This window comes from Oncorhynchus mykiss, chromosome 3 (genome assembly GCF_057628025.1).
Source record: "Oncorhynchus mykiss isolate SJ-2025 chromosome 3, ASM5762802v1, whole genome shotgun sequence".
Lineage (NCBI taxonomy): Eukaryota > Metazoa > Chordata > Actinopteri > Salmoniformes > Salmonidae > Oncorhynchus > Oncorhynchus mykiss.
The window spans coordinates 51,126,983-51,151,123 of NC_143024.1; the positions used below are offsets into that span (position 1 = coordinate 51,126,983).

Here is a 24,141-nt window from a genome sequence, read left to right on the forward strand (position 1 = left end):
AACTGAATAGACTCTCTGCCCCAGGACACAGAGCTCTTTGTAAGCTCTGCCTTCTATAGGGGAATGACAGGGAGGGGGGGTCCCTTCTCTCAAGTCATCAACTTTCTCTTCTAGCCTACATCAGGACCTCCCCATACATCCAACATGTTCCATTTCAACACTGCTAGTGTATAATGATGATTCAGAGAACACAGATGAGGTATGATCTCAGTGGACCAGTTTGGTATTTGAGGGTCGTTTGGGAAGTGCTACTCCTTCCACATTATGGATGCACACCCGGGCACACAGAAGCCCCTAGAACCCCTCGCCAGCTAGTTCAATCTCCTACCGAACCATCTAAACATCAGCCCTGTAACTTCTTAGTATTTTCCCACAGAGCTACTGTACTCTTAGCTTTGAGAGCCAGTCTAGAGCTTCAACATATAACCAAGATGTTCTCTTTTCTGGCATAGCCACATTCATCCCTGGCCAGCCCATGAATGAAATGGAAGAACTCAAAACGCTGTTGGTAATGTGGCGTGAGGGATTCTAGCTTGAAGGTGCCGCAAGCGGCGAATCAGTTAAATCAGGACAAAAGGCAAAGAAACAAACAAGAAAAGTGGAAGGAAATCGCTGTACAGTATTGACCATTTTTATAAAAACGAACTAACAATTAAAATAACTCAAAGAGTTCCCCCCCCCCCACATGATGGCGGGCAGACAGGTCCTGAAGGCAGTCTTCTTAAAAGTCTGAAAGTTTTTCCCTTCTCTCATCTTACTTTCTCACTCTCTCTCCCTTTATCGCCAATGGGGGGCGAGCAGGGCCAGGGTGAGCCCACAGAGTGCCAGTGCCATGCTCCCGTGCGCCATACGGTCTCCACCGGTCGTTTCCTGGTGCACCACCTTGACCACGCGGGGATTGATGGGGGTGGGTGGGATGGAGAAGTAGATGTCCCGGTCCGCCTCACAGGATGGAGAGTCACAGCCGCTACCACTCTCCTGTCCTCCGCTACCATCCTCATCTGAAAGAAAGAAAGAAAAAGAGAGAGAGCGAGAGACAGAAGTGAAAAGATTTCAGGAGGCAAGAAATGAGAGTAGGTTGATGAGGCCAACACAGGAAAAGACATTATTCAACGACTACGAGTAATGAGAGCACAGCACAAGAGAACACCACAGCAACTGTCACAAGTTCTGCTGCAACAGCGGGCCACAAACAGATGCAGGTATGTGTCTGTGGTTGGAGGAAAGTTACATCACACCATGGGTTGAGGATCCACCAGGGGAAGAAGGGGTGTTTGGGTAAAGAGAGACAGAGGCCTCGCATTGATTACTTTCTGCGAAAGCGATCAAATCAGTCGAATGAAGCACAGCAACTGGACGCAAACCATAGTTTGCAGTGCATCAGCACCACTGTCATGGAGGACGTAAACTCAAGCACCGAAGTAACAACTGAGGTGGAACCAACAACAGGAGTGGAACTCACCGAGCCTCCCAGACCTGCAGTCGAGAGGAGACTACCAGGGCACAGGCCGTATGTGAAGTGGCCTGGCGCCAGTGACAAGAAGTTGTGGGAAACAGTGAATACTGACCTTACCTTGACCCTCGAGAAACTTCGAGGCACAGTGGAGAAGAAGTTGGAGAGGATGGGGGACATTATCTATGAGTACGGGACAGAAAGATTTGGAGTGGATGAGGCAAAAGGCGGGAGAAAGGTTCCAACCCCACCAGTTTCCAGGAGGCAACAAGAAATCAAGCGCCTCGTTCAAGAAAGGCGACAGCTTAAGAAACAGTGGAAGAAGGCCTCGGAAGTGGAAAAGGAGGGCATAGAGGCACTTCAGGCTGATATCAAAACCCGGTTGGCATCCCTCCGCAGAGCAGAGAACCTACGGAAACGCAGAAGGAAGAAAGAACAAACTAGAACTCGATTCTATAAAGATCCCTTCAAGTTCCTTAAAAGTCTCTTCACGAAGGAAAAAAGTGGAGCTCTAAAAACAACAAAGAAAGACCTAGAGGAGCACCTGAGAACAACAAACTTTGACTCAAAGCGACATGAACATCTGGCCATCCCATCAGATATCCCACCCATTGAACCCCCGGAACATCATATTGAGACCAGCCCTCCGACATGGAAAGAGGTGGAAAACACAGTTCGACGGGCAAGAACAGCATCAGCCCGGGGCCAAATGGAGTCCCGTACAAAGTGTATAAGAACGCACCAGACGTCCTGAGGTTCCTCTGGAGGCTTATGAGAACAGCTTGGAAAAATAAGATAATACCCAAAGTGTGGCGTAGGGCAGGCGGGGTCCTGATCCCTAAGGAGAAGGATGCAGTGAACATCAGCCAATTCCGCCCAATCTCCTTACTGAATGTCGAGGGTAAAATCTTCTTTAGGGTCATTGCCCAGAGGATGGCCGAGTACCTGCAAAGGAATGCGTACGTCGATACATCTGTACAGAAGGCAGGAATATCAGGGTTCTCTGGCTGCTTGGAACATTCCAGCATGATCTGGCACCAGATCCAAATGGCCAAGGTGGAAAAAAGGGACCTCCATGTAGTCTTTCTTGACCTCGCCAATGCATTTGGCTCTGTGCCCCATGAACTCCTGTGGTCTGCCTTCAGATTTTTCCACATACCGGACACCATCACAACCCTGGTGAAGTCGTACTTCCAGGATCTGCAGTTCTGCTTTACCACCTCAGAGTTCACCACCTCATGGCAGTGCCTGAATGTAGGTATAATGGCGGGATGTACCATTTCTCCGTTGGCATTCATAATGGCAATGGAGGTTATCATCAGATCCTCAAAATGGGTTGCTGGTGGACAGCGGGTCGACTCTGGTTTCCGCCTCCCTCCACTCAGAGCCTACATGGACGACATTACAACATTGACCACCACTGTCCCATGCACCAGGAGACTGCTCAGAAAACTCGAGGAGAACATCAGCTGGGCCCGTATGAAGATTAAACCATCCAAGTCACGCAGCATCTCGATTGTGAAGGGAGTACTCTCTGACCTGAAATTCTTCATCGGAGATGACCAAATCCCAACAGTGTCTGAGCAGCCGGTAAAAAGCCTTGGAAGGTGGTATGATGCAAGCCTGAAGGACAAAGACCAGGTGCAACAGCTGCGCAAAGACATCAGTAGTAGCCTACAGTCCATCGACAACACCCAGCTACCTGGAAAGTTAAAGGCCTGGTGTCTGCAGTTTGGTCTCCTACCCCGGGTGTTGTGGCCCTTAGCAGTGTATGAGGTTCCAATCTCAACAGTGGAGAAGATGGAAAGAGGAGTCACAGGCTACTTAAAGAAGTGGCTCGGAGTTCCACGATGCCTTACCACCATAGGCCTCTATGGAGATGGTGTCCTCAAGCTGCCCCTCACCAGTCTAACAGAGGAATTCAAGTGTTCAAAAACCAGGCTCCAGATGACACTGAATGAATCTCGAGACCCTGTGGTGAGCAACAACGCGCCGACCTTGGCAACTGGGCGCAAATGGAGGCCAGGAAAAGCAGTCCAGGAGGCAACAGCAGCCCTCAGACATGCTGACATTGTGGTTCATGTTCAGCAAGGGAGAGGAGGCCTTGGGCTAACTAGCCGTGCTGCTTGGAGTAAGGCCACTGCACCAGAGCGGCGGAAGATGGTAGTGCAGGAAGTACGCCATCAGGAGGAGGCTGCAAGGTGGGCCAAGGCAGTCTCTCTTTCCAAACAGGGACAGTGGACTCGATGGGACAGTGTGGAGAAGAGGAAGATAAGCTGGAAGGATCTGTGGGCCATGGAAGCGAGGCGGTTGAGCTTCTCCATCAGAGCAACATATGACGTCCTTCCAACACCAGTTAATCTTCACCAATGGTATGGTGAAGATCCGGACTGTGCCCTCTGTTCCATGCCAGCCAACCTCAGGCACATTCTCACAGGGTGTAAAACAAGCCTCACTCAAGGACGCTACACTTGGCGTCACAACCAAGTCCTTAAAAACCTTGCGTCCGCCCTGGAGGACAAGCGAGCTGCCACCAACTCCCTACCACCCCCAGCAGCATCACACCCCTTACGGACAAACTTTGTCCGCGAAGGGGCTAAACCACCGAAGCGCGGCTCGACACCATTAGAGCGAGACCAGCTGCGCTTGGCCCGCGACTGGAAAATGCTAGCTGACATTGGCCGGCAACTTGTGTTTCCTCCGGAGATCGCGACCACCACCCTAAGACCTGACATGGTGCTCTGGTCCCGTTCACTCAAGAAGGTCTTCATCATTGAGCTCACAGTACCCTGGGAGGACTCAGTAGATGAGGCTTATGAGCGAAAGCATCTGCGCTATGCCGATCTAGCTGCCGAAGCACGGCATCATGGCTGGAACACAGAAGTCCGACCAGTGGAGGTGGGCTGCAGAGGTTTTGTGGCAACATCTACAACCAGACTGCTTAGAAACCTTGGAATTAAGGGCCAGAGCCAGCGTTCGGCAATCAAAGCTGTATCGGAGGCGGCAGAAGGCAGCAGTCAGTGGCTCTGGATGAAGAGGAAAGACCCCAGCTGGGCCCCGAAGTGAGAGGGCCAGGAGGTATGCGGTCAACAATGCTTGAGTCAGGGAGGAGGATGCCCCTGCCATGCATAGTCCCATGGGATGTTGGCTATCATCAACAAGGCAACTCCTATGACTAATTGGGAATGGGACGCAAGCGTAGGATTGATCACCCTGTCGCTGCCCGCCTTTGGGGAGGATGTATAGTGTGAAAGGCCGAAACACCCTAGGAACCAAAGGTACACTACTGATGATGCGCTCCCCAAATTTCACCAGGCTCACTGTTCATTAACTCTTGGAAGTGCTTGCACAAAGGATAGTAACATCTCATCCTGTGTTCTTGGAATCTAGGGGATGAAAATAGAACTCATCAAGTCTTTTGTGACATTTTTATGGCAACACCAAAGGTTGTGGTCCTCTCTAGCTCAATTGATAGAGCATGGCGCTTGCATTGGTAGGATAATGGGTTAGATTCCCGGGACCACCCATATGTAAAAAATGTATGCACGCACGACTTAAGTCGCTTTGGATAAAAGTGTCTGCTAAATGGTATATAAGGTAATTGTCAATAGTCTTCAAACAGACAACATAAGCAGAATATCTAGGCCAGCTAATCTTTAAAGACAGGTGGGGTGTTTACCAACAATCAAAGGATTATTGACAATTTGTAAGCTATATTTCTTACGCAAATGTTTATTGAAAACAAATACATTTGCCCAATAAGCACTTGTCTCTCAAATACATTGTTACAGTTGTTAGTTAGCTAATTTTATCCATATTAGCATAGGATGTGACGTCAAATGTCAAAACAAGATATGAACAAGATACAACAAGCCATCTACGATTCACCACACATCAGCTTCTTGTCATTGTTGCTAACTATCTGACTGTTCAGAAAACAACTACACACGCACAGCCTTTTACCTCAGAGTTACTCCACATTATTGTAATGATGTCAACACACCTGGCTATTGAAATGGAGAAGATTTCCTAAAGTTTAGTTCCCTGTAGAGGGTGCCAATCAGGTGTCTAACCCAGATGCTCTGCATGGGGCAATGGGCCTCAGTAAGTAAGATAATCTGTTAGTTCTTACCATCCTCACCTTGGTCGATGGAGATATCATTGCCGCTGTGGGCGGCCTTCAGCCAGCTGGTCATTTCCTTCAACACTGCGATCTGACTGCGAATCACCACATCTGGCTTTGTAATGTCCACTTCCACATCCGGGTTGGACACCTGATTGGCCAATCCGTTGCCCATGACAACAGACTCGTACCTATGGCAGAAGGTCAAGAATGAATGTGGAGATCCTACCAAGCACACTGTTAGTTCACTATCTGCAGCAACATTACATTATGCATTCAGAATGGCGGCTCCATCCCAAATAGTACACTATTTAGGGAATAAGGTGCCATGTTTGAAAAGTAGTGCATTAAATGGGGAATAGGGTCTAATTTGGGACGCAGCAACTGTTGGTTGGTGACTGTGTCAAGGGAGTGACCTGGGAAAAAAACCTGTCAAACTAACCTGCTCTTTGCTGTTCCGTTCCAACAGTCATCCCTCGACGTAATCCTCTCCCCAGCACACACGGTTTCTGGCAGCGTGGACCAGAACTTCTTAGCATGCTTCAGCCTTTTCTTCACGTCTGTCGTCTGGGCAGAAGGAGAGAGGCAGGCAAACAGAGATGGATCATTCATTTACACCAAGTCCATTTGAAAGACTTCGGATTCTCACGTGAAAACTCTTGAATTTATGCTGACGGTTGGGCCAGACTAACTGACAATGCCTTACCAGTCTGTCCAGGCTGGTGCCAGCAGCAGTAGTGGGCCGTGCGTCAGGGCTGTAGGGTCGAAAGCGACCGGTGAATCCTGTCTCCTTGACTGAGCGATGCGACCGGAAGCCATTACCTGGTTTAGGCTGACCACACCCCTGGAACACCTGGGGCAGTGGAGAGGCAAGTGAGTGGAATGTACAGACAGACAGATAGACACAGGCTACCAGGCAGGCACACAGCCAGAAAGGTTGGCGAATAAAGAAAACACACACACACAGTCAAAGACAAACTGAGACAGGAAGTGACTGACCTTCTGTGACACCTGCATGCTGTTCTCCTGCATGTTCATGATGGCCTCAGAGATCTTAACGTCAATGGGGTCCATCACAGATTCAAAGTTGAAGGGCCCCTCCAGTCTCTCAGCCAGACTCAACATGGCATCTGATAAGACACAACTCAGTTAGTCATGGACACAAAAACTGCAACCCTGCAATAGCTGCAAACAAACACCCCTAAAACCAAAATAATTATGTGAATTAAAGTGTAAAGGCCTAGATTCTACCAGCAGGGGGAAGCACACTGCCGACACCAGAGGTCCCCCAGTGAGTGTCAGAAGCCACACACTCCCTCCCTCCCTCCCTCCCTCTCTCCCTCTCTCCCTCCCTCACTGGAGCATGTTTAACTGGTCATTGTTGGATATAAAAGCCCTTACCCAGGAAGTTGTTCCACTCTGTGTCGAGGTCAGCCTGGTTGGCCAGACAGCCACGCATCACGTTGAGACAGTAGTTCTGGCAAGGCTTGAGGGCCACCTGGCCTTTGCAGTAGGGACAGTACAACATCTTCATGGCTGCCCGCACACAGCTAGGGGATGCACTGACCTGAGGGGGAGGGCAAAGGGAGTTAGTGACCAATGCATTTCAGACAGACACAGACTATATACAGTGCAAGATGTATCAGACAGACACTTAGACTATATACAGTTGGGTCCAAAATTATTGACACCCTTGATAAAGTATAAAATAAATTATGTAAATACTGAGCGATATTGAACGCTCAAATTTTGGGGGAAATTATATGATATCATATTATACTCATACAATTGCTCATAGAAATAGATTTGGTTTAACAAGTAATATAATTTTTCCTCAAAAGGGTAGGGGTCAAATGATTGACACCCCTGTTTGTTCCATAGGGCGGCGCACAATTGGCCCAGCGTCATCCGGATTAGGGGAGGGTTTGGCCGGGGTATGCCATCATTGTAAATAAGAATTGGTTCTTAACTGACTCGCGTAGATAAATACAGTTTAAATAAAATAAATTACAATACCTCACCTTGAGAGGATAACGGCACTGAGCCTTTTTCTAAAATGTTTCATGAGTTGGAATACACATTGGGAGGGATCTTAGACCATTCCTTCATGCATAATCTTTCCAGATACTTGATATTTAATTTTTATTTAACCAGGTAGGCCAGTTGAGAACAAGTTCTCATTTACAACTGTGACACCTACAACGTCACAGAGTTACACATGGGATAAGTGACACACGTACAGTCGTTGCCAAAAGTTTTGAGAATGACACAAATATTAATTTCCAAAGTTTGCTGATTCAGTGTCTTTAGATATTTTGTCAGATTTTACTATGGAATACTGAAGTATAATTACAAGCATTTCACAAGTGTCAAAGGCTTTTATTGACAATTATATGAAATTGATGCAAAGAGTTGGCCCTTCTTTTTCAAGACCTCTGCAATCCGACCTGGCATGCTGTCAATTAACTTCTGGGCCACATCCTGACTGATGGCAGCCCATTCTTGCATAATCAATGCTTGGAGTTTGTCAGAATTTGTGGGGTTTTGTTTGTCCATCCTCCTCTTGAGGATTGACCACAAATTCTCAATGGGATTAAGGTCTGGGGAGTTTCCTGGCCATGGACCCAAAATATCAAAGTTTTGTTCCCCGAGCCACTTAGTTATCACTTTTGCCTTATGGCAAGGTGCTCCATCATGCTGGAAAAGGCATTGTTCGTCACCAAACTGTTCCTGGATAGTTGGGAGAAGGTGCTCTTGGAGGATGTGTTGGCACCATTCTTTATTCATGGCTGTGTTCTTAGGCAGAATTGTGAGTGAGCCCACTCCTTTGGCTGAGAAGCAACCCCACACATGAATGGTCCCAGGATGCTTTACTATTGGCATGACACAGGACTGATGGTAGCACTCACCTTGTCTTCTCCAGACAAGCTTTGTTCTGAATGCCCCAAACAATCAGAAAGGGGATTCATCAGCTAAAACTTATTTTACCCCAGTCCTCAGCAGTCCAATCGATGTACAGTACCCTTTGCAGAATATCAGTCTGTCCCTGATGTTTTCCCTGGAAAGAAGTGGCTTCTTTGCTGCCCTTCTTGAAACCAGGCCACCCTCCAAAAGTCTTCGCCTCACTGTGCGTGCAGATGCACTCACACCTGCCTGCTGCCATTCCTGAGCAAGCTCTGAACTGGTGGTGCCCCAATTCCGCAGCTGAATCAACTTTAGGAGACGGTCCTGTCGCTTGCTGGATTTTCTCAGGTGCCCTGAAGCCTTCTTCACAACAATTGAACCGCTCTCCTTGAAGTACTTGATGATCCGATAAATGGTTGATTTAGGTGCAATCTTACTCACAGCAATATCCTTGCATGTGAAGCCTTTTTTGTGCAAAGCAATGATGACGGCACGTGTTTCCTTGCAGGTAACCATGGTGGACAGAGGAAGAACAATGATTCCAAGCACCACCCTCCTTTTGAAGCTTCCAGTCTGTTATTCAAACTCAATCAGCGTGCTCTACAGCATTGTCCTTGTCAACACTCACACCTGTGTTAACTGACATGATGTCAGCTGGTCCTTTTGTGGCAGGGTTGAAATGCAGTGGAAATGTTTTTGGGGATTCAGTTCATGTGAATGGCAAAGAGGGACTTTGCAAATAATTGCAATTCATCTGATCACTCTTCATAACATTCTGGAGTATATGCAAATTGCCATCATACAAACCGAGGCTGCAGACTTTGTGAAAATTAATATTTGTGTCATTCTCAAAACGTTTGGCCACGAATGTACAGTCAATAACACAATAGAAAAAAAATCTACTGTGAGGGAAAAAAAGCATTTGATCCCCTGCTGATTTTGTACATTTGCCCACTGACAAAGAAATGATCCGTCTACAATTTTAATGGTAGGCTTATTTGAACAGTGAGAGACAGAATAACAACAACAAAAAATCCAGAAAAAGGCATGTCAAAAATGTTATAAATTTAATGAGGGAAATAAGTATTTGACCCCTCTGCAAAACATGACTTAGCACTTGGTGGCAAAACCCTTGTTGGCAATCAGAGGTCAGACGTTTCTTGTCATTGGCCACCAGGTTTGCACACATCTCAGGAGGGATTTTGTCCCACTCCTCTTTGCAGATCTTCCCCAAGTCATTAGGGTTTCGAGGCTGATGTTTGGCAACTCGAACTTTCAACTCCCTCCAGAGAATAAATATAGGGTTAAGGTCTGGAGACTGGCTAGGCCACCCCAGGACCTTAATGTGCTTCTTCTTGAGCCACTCCTTTGTTGCCTTGGCTGTGTGTTTTGGGTCATTGTCATACGGGAATATGACAATGGCTGAGGGATATGCACTGGCTGAGGGAAGGAGGTTCTCACCCAAGATTTGACGGTACATGGCCCCGTCCAGCATCCCTTTGATGCGGTGTTGTCCTGTCCCCTTAGCAGAAAAACACTCCCAAAGCATAATGTTTCCACCTCTATGTTTGACGGTGGGGATGGTGTTCTTGGGGTCATAGGCAGCTTACCACCTCCTCCAAACATGGTGAGTTGAGTTGATGACAAAGAGCTCCATTTTGGTCTCATCTGAACACTTTCACCCAGTTTTCATCTGAATCATTCAGAAGTTCATTGGCAAACTTCAGACGGGCATGTATATGTGCTTTCTTGAGCAGGGGGACGTTGCGGGCGCTGCAGGATTTCAGTCCTTCACGGCGTAGTGTTTCACCAATTGTTTTCTTGGTGACTACGGTCCAAGCTGCCTTGAGATCATTGACAAGATCCTCCCGTGTAGTTCTGGGCTGATTCCTCACCGTTCTCATGATCATTGCAACTCCACGAGGTGAGATCTTGCATGGAGCCCGAGGCCGAGGGAGATTGACAGCTCTTTTGTGTCTCTTCCATTTGCAAATAATCGCACTGTTGTCACCTTCTCACCAAGCTGCTTGGCGATGGTCTTGTAGCCCATTCAAGCCTTGTGTCGGTCTACAATCTTGTCCCTGACATCCTTGGAGAGCTCTTTGGTCTTGGCCATGGTGGAGAGTTTGGAATCTAATTGATTGATTGCTTCTGTGAACAGGTGTCTTTTATACCGGTAACAAGCTGAGATTAGGGCGGCAGGGTAGCCTAGTGGTTAGAGCGTTGGACTAGTAACAAAGGTTTCAAGTTCAAATCCCCGAGCTAACAAGGCACAAATCTGTTGTTCTGCCCCTGAACAGGCAGTTAACCCACTGTTCCTAGGCCGTCATTGAAAATAAGAATACTTTTTCCCCCTCACTGTATATACAGTGTGTGATTAGGGAGGTAAGGTAATAAATAGGTCATAGTGGCGAAGTAATTACAATTTAGCAATTAAATACTGGAGTGATAGATGTGCAGAAGATGAATGTGCAAGTAGAGATACTGGGGTGCAAAGGAGCAAAAAAAAAAATAACAATATGGGGATAAGGTAGATGGATGGGCTATTTACAGGTGCAGTGATCTGTGAGCTGCTCTGACAGCTGATGCTTAAAGTTAGTGAGAGAGATATGAGTCTCCAGCGTCAGTGATTTTTGCAATTCGTTCCAGTCATTGGCAGCAGAGAACTGGAAGGAAAGGCGGCCAAAGGAGGAATTGGCTTTAGGGGTGACCAGTGAAATATACCTGCTGGAGCACGTGCTACAGGTGGGTGCTGCTATGGTGACCAGTGAGCTGAGATAAGGCGGGGCTTAACCTAGCAAAGACTTATAGATGACCTGGAGCCAGAGGGTTTGGCGACGAATATGAAGCGAGGACCAGCCAACGAGAGCATACAGGTCGCAGTGGTGGGTAGTATATGGGGCGTTGGTGACAAAACGGTGACAAAACAGACAAAATATCCTTTGTCTGCACATATGGACTGCCCTCTTCAATTCAAACCACAGGTTTTCAATGGATTTAAAGTGCGGAGACTGAGATGGCCATTGCAAAATGTTGATTTTGTGGGCAATTCATTTTTCTTTGTGGATTTTGATGTATGCTTGGGGATATTGTCTTGCTGGAATATCTATTTGCGGACAAGTTTCAGTTTCTTGACAGAGGCAACCAGATTTTTGGCTAAAATGTCCTGGTACTGAGTGAAGTTAATGATGACGTTGATCTTACAAGTGCCCCAGGATTAGTGGAAGCAAAAATAGTCCCATAACATCAAAGTTCACCAACCATATTTTATTGTAGGTAGGGGGTTATTTTCTGCTCATGCATTCTCATCTAGAAGCAAAACCCACCACTGGTGTGCGTGGCCAAAGAACTCTATTTTCTTGTGATCCGCCTGGAGTTTACTAAACGGCATTGGAACTTGGATTTGAACCGTTGCTTTGGTCAGATGACATGAAACTATAGCTCTTTGGCCACACACACCAGTGGTGAGTTTGGTGTTGAAAAGAGAATACATAAGCAGAAAAGAACTGTATACCTACTGTAAAATATGGTGGTGGATCATTGATGCTATGGGTCTTTTTTGCTTCCACTGGTCCTGGGGCTCTTGTTTAGGTCAACTTGGTTGCCTCTGCCTGTCAGGAGGCTGAAACTTGGCAGCAAAGTGGATCTTCCAGCAAGACAATAACCTAACCCCAAGAACATAACAAAATCCACAAACAATTGGCCACCAAATCTACAATTCAACTAATATAATGTTCTATATGTCATTCTATGCATCAACATCTCTATATTTCTTATGGTTGCAAAGGGAGGGTAAATAATTGGTAACCTTCAAAGTTGACCAGTAAACTACCAAATTTTTTGTAACTGTCAAGAATGTTAGGGAATTGTATCACTTGATATCTAGTAGCCGTTTTGGGTACTTCAGATTACCACAGGAGTCTGACTATCTCTGGCCCTCCGTGTGGCCTTAACACATGTCAAATATATAAAATAAGATCATTTTAAAATACAAAATAAGAATGACAAAACTGTAGAACATTATCCTAAATATAACCCATAAACTTGGTGAACTTCCATTCTATGAAATAAAAATAGATACCATGTCAATACAGTTAATTCAGACCCCTTGTCTTTTTCCACGTTTTTACGTTATAACCTTATTCTAAAATGGATTAGATAAAAAATGTGTTGTACTCAATCTACACACAAAACCGCAATAATGACAAAGTGAAAACAGGTTTTCAGAATTATCATATTTCATATTAAATATCATATTTACATAAGTATTCAGACCATTTGCTATGAGACTTGAAATTAAGCTCAGGTGCATCCTGTTTACATTGATCATCCTTGAGATATTTCTTCAACTTGATTGCAGTCCACCTGTAGTAAATTCAATAGATTGGAAAACATTTGGAAAGGCACACACCTGTCTATAAAAGGTCCCACAGTTGACAGTGCACATCAGAGCAAAAGGTTGAATAAATTATCCATAGAGCTCAGAGACAGGATTGTGCCGAGGCACAGATTTGGGGAAGGGTACCAAAACATGTCTGCAACATTTAAGGTCCCCAAGGACACAGTGGCCTCCATTATTCTTAAATGGAAGAAGTTTGGAACCAACAAGTGTCTTCCTAGAGCTGGCCCCCTGGCCAAACTGATTTTTTTGGGGAAAAGGGCCTTGGTCAGGAAGGTGACCAAGAACCCGATGGTCACTCTGACAGAGCTCCAGAGTTCTTCTGTGGAGATGAGAGAACCTTCCAGAAGGACAACCATCTCTGCAGCACTCCACCAATCAGGCCTTTATTGAAGAATGGCTAGACGGAAGCCACTCCTCAGTAAAAGGCACATGATAGCCCACTTGGAGTTTGCCAAAAGGCCACTAAAGGATTCTGACCATGAGAAACAAGATTCTCTGGTCTGATGAAACCAAGATGGAACTCTTTGGCCTGAATGCCATGCATCTCGTCTGGAGGAAACCTGGCACCATCCCTACGATGAAGCATGGTGGTGGCAGCATCATGCTGTGTGGATGTTTTTCAGTGGCAGGGACTAGGAGATTAGTCAGGATTGAGGGAAAGATGAACAGAGCAAAGTACAGATAGATCCTTGATAAAAACCTGCTCCACAGTGCTCAGGACCTCAAACTGGGGCGAAGGTTCACCTTCCAATGGGACAACTACCCTAAGCACACAGCCAAGACAAAGCAGGAGTGGCTTCGGGACAGGTTTCTGAATGTCCTTGAGTGGCCCAACCAGACACCGGACTTGAACACGATCAAACATCTCTGGAGAAACCTGAAAATAGCTGTGCAGCGACGCTCCCCATCCAACATGACAGAGCTTGAGAGGATCTGCAGAAGAATGGGAAATACTCGCCAAATACAGTTGTGCCAAGCTTGTAGCGTCATACCCAAGAAGACTCGAGGCTGTAATCGCTGCCGAAGGTGCTTCAACAAATTACTAAGTAAAGGGTCTGAATACTTATGTAAATGTGATATTTTTTTTTTTGTAAACATTTCTAAAAACCTGTTTTTGCTTTGTCATTATGGGGTAGTGTGTGTAGATTGATGAGGGGAAAAAACTATTGAGTCAATTTTAGAATAAGGCTGTAACGTAACAAAATGTGGAAAAAGTCAAGGGGTCTGAATATATTCCGAATGAACTGTATGTCTTTATTGTCTATGTTTTGCCGCCAAACTGGGGGAAGTTGTGAAAAGAGTAAATAGTTGGAAGAGTTGGAGAGTTAAGTGAAAATAATGTCATTGTTGATTAAATGCTTTATTCTTTAATTCAACTTTTTCTTGAACCATATGGTCTATCCACTAGAAACTCATGGATGAATAAAAAATGAATACTATATGAATACTTCTTTAAAACATTTCCAAAGTTCACATTGATTGCCATAGATTACATGTTAATTAGGAAGCATTTCTGCAACTTTGGTATATTACCATTCGTTTTGCAACTCTACTCTTCCACTTACCGTGGAGACTTTGTTGACCACCTCGGGCATGAGCGCCAGGCCACGTGTGAAGGTGCGCGCCGCGACAAAGGCCCGTGTCAGCTGGAGGCGGAGCTTGCGCGGCACGTCACCAAACGGTTTCAGTTGCTCGGTGTGGCGGCTGACACACTCCATGTAGGCGTCACTGAACTCGTACTGGACGTTGACCAATCGGAACATCCTCTCCAGGAGGTCTTCCCAGAAGTTAGACAGCATGGAGTCCAGGTTGACTGCCCCGCTGCCTGACACATAGTAGCGCTTCAGCTCCTGGAAAAAGTGCTTGAATAGCTCCGCATTATGCACATACATCAGGCCGTACGTGCGCACGAACATGTCGTTAAGCGAGTGCTCCGCATTGTCCAGCAACTCGCGGAAGAATTCTGCAGACGGGAAAGAGAAGAAGACAACGATAGCACACAGCTAAAACTTAATGTCAACATCAGAGTGTGGTAACGGTAGGCTATATTTGTGATCTAATAGAATATTAATATAAAGGATTTCTTATTATTAAATATTATTATTGAAGTGACTTGTTATTCAGGAAATTGTATTTGCGGCATAATGGAGCGCTTTGTACATCTTCCAAAACATGTGGACGGGGGCAGATTTTATAAAGGCTAATGTCAATACCATATTTCTTCTGGGCCAAAGATGTTCAAAATACGTACGTATTCTAATAAAATTTGTTCCTCTTAAAAAACATACAGTGCCTTCAGAAAGTATTCATACCCCTTGACCTATCCACATTTAGTTGTATTAAAGCCTGAATTAAAAATGGATTCAATAAATACAAAATCTCATCAATGTACACACAATACCCCATAACGAAGACGAAGTGAAAACATGTTAATATACACTACCGTTCAAAGGTTTGGGGCCACTTTAGAAACGTCCTTGTTTTTGAAAGAAAAGCCCATTTTTTGTCTATTTAAGAAGACCTTTCTTCTGAAATTCATCAGTCTACTCGTTCTGAGAAATTTTCTTTTAAAATGGACAAAAAAATTGATTTTCTTTCAAAAACAAGGACATTTCTAAGTGACCCCAAACTTTTGAACAGTAGTGTACATTTTAGCAAATGTATGTCAATAAAACTTGGGAACCCACCTGTTGCCAATTCAATTGTTTGGACATGATTTAGGTCTCACAGTTGACAGTGCATGTCAGAGCCGACGCTATACCATGTCCAAGGAACTGTCAATAGATCTCACAGATAGAATTGTGATGAGGCATATATCTGGAAGGGCATAAAACAATTTCTATTGTGTTGAAAGTTTCCAAGAGCACAGTGGTTTCCATCATTGGGAAATTGAAAAAATATTGAACTACCCAGACTCTGAGCAACCTGGCAAGAAGGACCTGGGTCAGGGAGGTGGCCGAAAACCCAATGACAGAACTACAGAGCTCCTTGGCTGAGATGGAAGAATGGCTGCCAGCTAGACAGGGCTTTATGGGAGAGTGGCCAGATGCAAACCACTTCTGAGAAAAAGCCACATGACAGCACGCCTGGAGTTTACAAAAAGGCACGTGAAAGACTCAGAACTTAATGCAAATGTTTCTGTGGTCTGATGAGAGAAAAAATATTACTATTTGACCTGAATTGTCTTGAGAAAACCAGGCACAGCTCATTTCTCATCTAACACCATCTCTAGCGTGAAGCATGGTGGTGGCAGCATCATGCTATGGGGATGCTTTTCAACGCCAGAGACTGGGGTCGAAGATTTACATTCTAACAGGACAATGGCTCCAAGCATACAGCCAAAGCAACGCTGGAATGGTTTCAGAACAAGAATGTGAATGTCCTTGAGTGGCCCAGGCAAAGCCCAGACTTGAATCCCCATTGAAAATCTGTGGAAAGACTCGAAGATTGCTGTTCAACACCACTCCCAATCTAACTTAACAGAGCTTGAGAAAATCTGCAATGAAGAATGGCAGAAAATCCCTAAATCCAGATGTGCAAAGCTGTTCCATACAAACCCAAGACAACTGACTCACAGCTGTAATTTCTGCCAAAGGTGATTCTAAAATGTAATTATGTAAATTTGATATTTCTGTATTTCATTTTCAAAAAATGTGCAAACTTTTCTAAAAACATGTTTTCACTTTGTCATTATGGGGTATTGTGTGTAGATGGGTGAGGAAAAAAAATACCTAAGCTATTTTGAATTCAAGCTGTAACAAAAACATGTGGAGTAAGTCAAGGTGTATGAATACTATCTGAGGGCCTGTGAAGCATACATAAATCCCAGCTCCTTACACTGCATAAACGTTAGAAATCAAAATAAAGAATATTCTGTATGTTCTCCAGAGGTTCTTTGAATGTTTCCCTCTCATCTGATTCTCACACATTGCCTTAATTTTGCTGAACCCCAGGAAGAGTAGCCCCTACTTTGGAAGTAGCTAAATGGGGATTCATAATAAATACACAAACTAACATTGTAGTGTACATTTCCACAACCAGATTGAATGTCTCCTCAATATTGTTTTTGGCAGCGTGTCTGTGATCAGACAAAGCCATCACCTACAGAGATATGAACCTGGAGAAAAGTCCCCTAAGCAAGCTGGTCCTGGGGCTCTGTTCACAAACCTTCCATAACAAAGCCATCACCTACAGAGAGATGAACCTGGAAAAAAACTCCCCTTAGCAAGCTGGTCCTGGGGCTCTGTTCACAAACACAAACAGACCCCACAGAGCCCCAGGACAACAACACAATTAGACCCAATCAAATCATGAGAAAACAAAAATATAATTATTTCCAATGTGTCAAGTAATTAACAAGAAAAATGAGCAAACTAGAATGCTATTTGGCCTTAAACAGGGAGAATACATACAGTGGCAGAATACCTGACCCAAACTTAAGGAAAGCTTTGACTGTACAGACTCAGTGAGCATAGCCTTGCTATTGAGAAAGGCCGTTGTAGGTAGACCTGGCTCTCAAGAGAAGACTGGCTATGTGCACACTGCCCACAAAATGAGGTGGAAACTGAGCTGTACTTCCTAACCTCCTGCCAAATGTATGACCATATTAGAGACACATATTTCCTTCAGATTACACAGATCCAAAGAATTTGAAAACAAACCCGGTTTTGATAAACTCCCATATCTATTGGTTGAAAAACCACAGTGTGACATCACAGCAGCAAGATTTGTGACCTGTTGCCAAAAGAAAAGGGAAATCAGTGAACACCATTGCGAATACAACCCATATTTCTGTTTATTTACTATCCCTTTTGTACTTTAACTATTGGCACTTAATATGACATTTGAAAAGTCTTTATTCTTTAGGAACTTTTGTGAGTGTAATGTTTACTGTTAATTTTATTGCTTATTTCACTTTTGTTTATTATCTACTTCACTTGTTTTGGCAATGTTAACATATGTTTCCCATGCCAATGAAGCATTTAAATTGAAATTGAATTGAGTTAGACAGAGTGGCAGAAAGAGATGCAGAGCGAGAGAATGGCAGAGCGAGAGCGCAGTGAGACCGAGAGAGACAGAGAGGGAGAAGAAGCGAGACAGACACGGAGTGTAAGAGACATCCCGAGAGAGAGCAAGAGGGCGAGAGAGGGAGCGAGAGAACACTGCTATTCAATGTCTCTCCACATCAAGCCGCTGAAGAGACCATCAAGCCGCTGACCACCAATGGAATTTTCTGTTGTCACATTCCATTCGTTTTCCTTTCTCCCTGCTCCTCTTTCAATATGATTACTGCCCACCCCTCCTCTCCTTCCTCTTCCATATAGGAACCTGTACCCCCCTCCACACCCACATCGCTCTCTCACGCCAATGCTTTCAGTTCCTTCATAATGCTACCTTCAGTAGACAGGGAACAATAACCTACTTCATCCTGAGGAATGTCCATCACCCCCCCCAAATAACACAGCACCCATCTCCCACGAACCCCCTCACTTGCCTCACCACTTTCTTAATCTGAACAAAATGAGCATTCCAGACTCTCTACGCAAAATACTTAACCTCTCTCACTGTTACATGTGTGCAAGCATACACACCCCTTTCACTCTTTTCTTTTTGTATCAACTCCTCTCTCCCCCTTCCTTGTTCTTGTACACACAAAAAGTCATTTCCGCTGCAGTTTCTCAGTGTGCCTTCTGCCAAGCCTTGACATTTTCCATGCTATCTCTAAGGGAGTCACCAGGACACATACACGCACACACACACTTAACAATGGCGCCAGAGGAGATGGCTGCCGTTTTACGGTCTCCTAACCAATTGTGCTGTTGGGTGTTTTTTCAAGTTATTTGAAACTTATTTGGTACATAATGTTTCTGCCACTGTCTCTTATGACCGAAAAGAGCTTCTAGATATCAGGATATCGATTACTCACCTCGTACTGGAAGAAGATTTTTATCTTTAACGAGTCAGATGCGAAGAATTTCAGACACCCGACAAGGCCCTCATCCCCGTCATTCTCAGGAGAAAGAGACAGATATCTGGGAAGTAGGTAGGGGTGCCTTGTAAGGATCTGACGGCGAGTGGGTAATCTTCCTTTACCATCAGTCCTATTAGCCAACGTACAATCATTGGATAACAGACAAATTATGATCACATATATCCTACCAATGGGACATTAAAAACTAATATCTTATGTTTCACCGAGTCATGCTGAACAACGACCTGAATAACACACAGCTGGCAGGTTGTGCTGCAAGATAAAACAGCCACCTCCGTTAAGACAAGGGGTGGCGGTTTGTGTATATTTGTAAACAACAGCTGGTGCACAAAATCTAATAGTAAGGAAGTCTCGAGGTTTTGCTCGCCTGAGGTACAGTATCTCATGATAAGCTGTAGACCACACTATTTACCAAGAGAGTTTTCATCTATATTTTTCATAGCTGTCTATTTACCACCACAAACTGATGCTGACACTAAGTCCGCACTCAATGAGCTGTATACGGTCAAAAGCAAACAGGAAAATGCTCATTCAGAGGCGGGCTCCTAGTGGCAGGGGACTTTAATTCAGGGAAACAAATCGGTTTTACCTAATTTCTACCAGCATATTAAATGTGCGACCAGAGGGGAAAAAAACTCTAGACCACTTTTACTCCATACACAGAGACGTGTACAAAGCTCTCCCACCATTTGGCAAATCTGACCAGAATTCTATCCTCCTGATTCCTGCTTACAAGCAAAAACTAAAGCAGGAATCACCCGTGACTCTGTCAATAAAGAAGTGGTGAGATGAAGCAGATGCTAAGCTACAGGACTGTTTTGCTAGCACAGACTGGAATGTGTTCTGGGATTCTTCCAATGACATGGAGTAGTACACCACATCAGTCACTGGCTTCATCAATAGTAACCCTGGGCATACCTGATTACCTCATTTATCAAATATTACACATTATAATTTGAGCTTCACCAAGCCGAGTTCTCTCGCAAGATTACCCACGCTCTAGTCCTTCACTCCACAATAACCTCACCAATCCTACGGTGATCAACTGAACTCAGTCCTGCTAGTTACCTCAGCTGTGGCCCTCATCACTTACTGATAGATTGTCCAAGCCGACCTCTCTCAGTACTCTGTCCGAGACCTGGTATCCACCTGTGACCGCTACCTCTCAGATCATAGGCGGGTTCAGCTGCTCAATAATAAGCATGGTTTACCCTGAGATCCCAATTTCTGACCCCTGTGCACAGTTTACCCAGATCTTCAGGAGAGGTCAACAGGTGAAGTTGCAGATTACCTCCATGTCACCAAAAATGTTCAGTATTCAGTACTGACAGAAATGTTGTCATTTCTTCAAACAGTCATTGCAATAATGAATTATTGCAATAACGAAACCTTCGACCCCACACTCGAAAGTGTTTTGCCGAGTGCTTAATGAAAAAACAGATGTTATATATGACCTAAAACCGCTTAGTCTGCCTGGTTCCAGCCACCTTGGTCTATCTCCTGCTATTTGCACGGGATATTGTTTTATTTCCAACCCGGCTTAGTTTCCCAGATGCTAGGAAGATGAGACAAATGAGGCATTGTTCTAAACTCTTCCAGGCTCTCTCTATCTCAGTCACACACACCAAATCTGGTCTATGGAATGCCAGCATTTAGGTTTTTATCATCAAGTCATAGCAGACTAACTGCATGCACAAAGCTAGAGTGGAAACCACCCCTTTACAGAAACACAGAATTAAACATTACAGAAATGTCCTACTATTTGTTAAGTATTAATTGCTAACTATTAATATCAAACAAATCAGGTAAATATGTAATTTTTCTAATCACAGTGAATTGATGACATCGTCCCCACACTGACTGTACGTACATATCCCAACCAGAACCATCAAACAGGCAAAGCATCAATACAGGACTAAGATTGAATCGTACTACACTGTATCCGACGCTTGTCGGATGTGGCAGGGATTGCAAACTATTACAGACTACAAAGAGAAGCACAGCCGCAAGCTGCCCAGTGACAAGAGCCTACCAGACGAGCTATTTCTATGCTTCCTTTGAGGTAAGCAACACTGAAGCATGAATGAGAGCATCAGCTGTTCTGGACGACTGTGTGATCACGCTCTCTGTAGCCAATTTGAGTAAGGCCTTTAAACAGGTCAACATTCACAAGGCCGCAGGGCCAGACAGATTACCAGGACGTGTACGCAGAGCATGCGCTAACCAACTGGCAAGTGTATTCACTGACATGATCAACCTTCTGAGTCTGTAATACCTACATGTTTCAAGCAGACTACCATACTCCCTGTGCCCAAGAACACTAAGGTAACCTGCCTTAATGACTACCGACCCGTAACACTCACGTCTGTAGCCATTTAGTGCTTTGAAAGGCTGGTCATGGCTCACAACACCATTATCCCAGAAACCCTAGACCTGCTCCAATTTGCATACCGCCCCAACAGATCCACAGATGATGCAATCTCTATTGCACTCCACACTGCCCTTTCCCAGCTGGACAAAAGGAACACCTATGTGAGAATGCTATTCATTGCTATTTCCCCTCAGAAGATTTGGCATAGGTCCTCGGATCCTCAAAAAGTTCTACAGCTGCACCATCAAGACCATCCTGACTAGTTGCATCACTGCCTGGTAGTATGGCAACACCTCAGCCTCCGACTGCAAGGAACTACAGAGGGTAGTGCGTACGGCCCAGTACATCACTGGGGTGAAGCTTCCAGCCATCCAGGACCTCTATGTCAGGGTGGTGTCACAGGAAGGCCTTAAAAACTGTCAAAGACTCCAGCCACCCAAGTCATAGACTGTTCTCTCTGCTACTGTACGGCAAGCGGTACCGGCACACCAAGTCTAGGTCCAAAAGGCTTCTTAACTTCTACAGCTTCCCAAACCATAAGGCTCCTGAAAAGCTAATCAAAAGGCTACCCAGACGATTTGCATTGTCCTCCCCACTCTTTTATGCTGATGCTACTCTCTGGTTATTATCTATACATAGTCACTAACTTTACCTACATGTACATATTACCTAACTTACCTCGACTAACCTGTGACCCAAAACAGCACACGGACTCTGTACAGGTACCCCCTGTATATAACCTCCCGGCTGTTACTTAACTGCTGGTCTTTAATTATTTGTTATTTTTTACCTTTTCTTGTAATAAATATATATACACACACATACATACATGCATACATACATATATATATATATATATACATACATACATACATACATACATACATACATACATACATACATACATGGACTTTCAGCTCCCTCCAAAGATTTTCTATTAGGTTCAGGTCTTATGAAGCCACTCCTTCGTTGCCCGGGCGGTGTGTTTGGGATCATTGTCATGCTGAAAGACCCAGTTTCATCTTCAATGCCCTTGCTGATGGAAGGAGGTTTTCACTCAAAATCTCACGATACATGACCCCATTCATTCTTTCCTTTACACGGATCAGTCGTCCTGGTACCTTTGCAGATAAACAGCCCCAAAGCATGATGTTTCCACCCCCATGCTTCACAGTAGGTATGGTGTTCTTTGGATGCAACTCCGCATTCTTTGTCCTCCAAACATGACAAGTTGAGTTTTTACCAAAAAGTTATATTTTGGTTTCATCTGACCATATGACATTCTCCCAATCTTCTTCTGGATCATCCAATTGCTCTCTAGCAAACTTCAGAAGGGCCTGGACATGTACTGGCTTAAGCAGGGGGACACGTCTGGCACTGCAGGATTTGAGTCCCTGGCGGCGTAGTGTGTTACTGATGGTAGGCTTTGTTACTTTGGTCCCAGCTCTCTGCAGGTCATTCACTAGGTCCCCCCGTGTGGTTCTGGGATTTTTGCTCACCGTTCTTGTGATCATTTTGACCCCACGGGGTGAGATCTTGCGTGGAACCCCAGATCGAGGGAGATTATCAGTGGTCTTGTATGTCTTCCATTTCCTAATAATTGCTCCCACAGTTGATTTCTTCAAACCAAGCTGCTTACCTATTGCAGATTCAGTCTTCCCAGCCTGGTGCAGGTCTACAATTTTGTTTCTGGTGTCCTTTGACAGCTCTTTGGTCTTGGCAATAGTGGAGTTTGGAGTGTGACTGTTTGAGGTTGTGGACAGGTGTCTTTTATACTGATAACAAGTTCAAACAGGTGCCATTAATACAGGTGGAGGACAGAGGTGCCTCTTAAAAAAGGTCTGTGAGAGCCAGAAATCTTGCTTGTTTGTAGGTGACCACCATAATTTGCAAATAAATTAGTGATGGTACAGAGCAGCATAGGCAAGATACAGTAGATGGTATCGAGTACAGTATATACATATGAGATGAGTATGTAAACAAAGTGGCATCGTTAAAGTGGCTAGTGATACATGTATTACATAAGGATACAGTCGATGATATAGAGTACAGTATACGTATGCATATGAGATGAATAATGTAGGGTAAGTAACATTATATAAGGTAGCATTGTTTAAAGTGGCTAGTGATATATTTACATCATTTCCCATCAATTCCCATTATTAAAGTGGCTGGAGTTGAGTCAGTGTCAGTGTGTTGGCAGCAGCCACTCAATGTTAGTGGTGGCTGTTTAACAGTCTGATGGCCTTGAGATAGAAGCTGTTTTTCAGTCTCTCGGTCCCAGCTTTGATGCACCTGTACTGACCTCGCCTTCTGGATGATAGCGGGGTGAACAGGCAGTGGCTCGGGTGGTTGATGTCCTTGATGATCTTTATGGCCTTTCTGTAACATTGGGTGGTGTAGGTGTCCTGGAGGGCAGGTAGTTTGCCCCCGGTGATGCGTTGTGCAGACCTCACTACCCTCTGGAGAGCCTTACGGTTGAGGGCGGAGCAGTTGCCGTACCAGGCAGTGATACAGCCCTCCAGGATGCTCTCGATTGTGCATCTGTAGAAGTTTGTGAGAGCTTTTGGTGACAAGCCGAATTTCTTCAGCCTCCTGAGGTTGAAGAGGCGCTGCTGCGCCTTCTTCACAATGCTGTCTGTGTGAGTGGACCAATTCAGTTTGTCTGTGATGTGTATGCCGAGGAACTTAAAAATTGCTACCCTCTCCACTACTGTTCCATCGATGTGGATAGGGGGTGTTCCCTCTGCTGTTTCCTGAAGTCCACAATCATCTCCTTAGTTTTGTTGACGTTGAGTGTGAGGTTATTTTCCTGACACCACACTCCGAGGGCCCTCACCTCCTCCCTGTAGGCCGTCTCGTCGTTGTTGGTAATCAAGCCTACCACTGTTGTGTC

General features: G+C 44.9%; 1 protein-coding gene across 4 annotated transcripts in view; it reads right to left on the reverse strand.

The window, feature by feature from the left end:
* LOC110519955 (glypican-4) overlaps positions 1–24,141 on the reverse strand; it is a 107,703-nt gene that overhangs the window by 2,464 nt on the left and 81,098 nt on the right. For 2 of the 4 annotated variants that reach the window (XM_021596864.3, XM_036974071.2), the window contains 7 exons: positions 14,448–14,845; positions 6,978–7,143; positions 6,576–6,706; positions 6,283–6,429; positions 6,019–6,143; positions 5,586–5,767; positions 1–1,001 (listed from right to left, as the gene is read on the reverse strand). The exon at positions 1–1,001 is cut by the window's left edge and continues 2,464 nt beyond it. In XM_021596864.3, the coding sequence (XP_021452539.3) occupies positions 778–1,001; positions 5,586–5,767; positions 6,019–6,143; positions 6,283–6,429; positions 6,576–6,706; positions 6,978–7,143; positions 14,448–14,845 (1,373 nt within the window). In that variant the 3' untranslated portion in view covers positions 1–777. The remainder of the gene's footprint in view (positions 1,002–5,585; positions 5,768–6,018; positions 6,144–6,282; positions 6,430–6,575; positions 6,707–6,977; positions 7,144–14,447; positions 14,846–24,141) is intronic. The other 2 variants (XM_021596865.3, XM_090229501.1) reach the window with 1 other exon arrangement.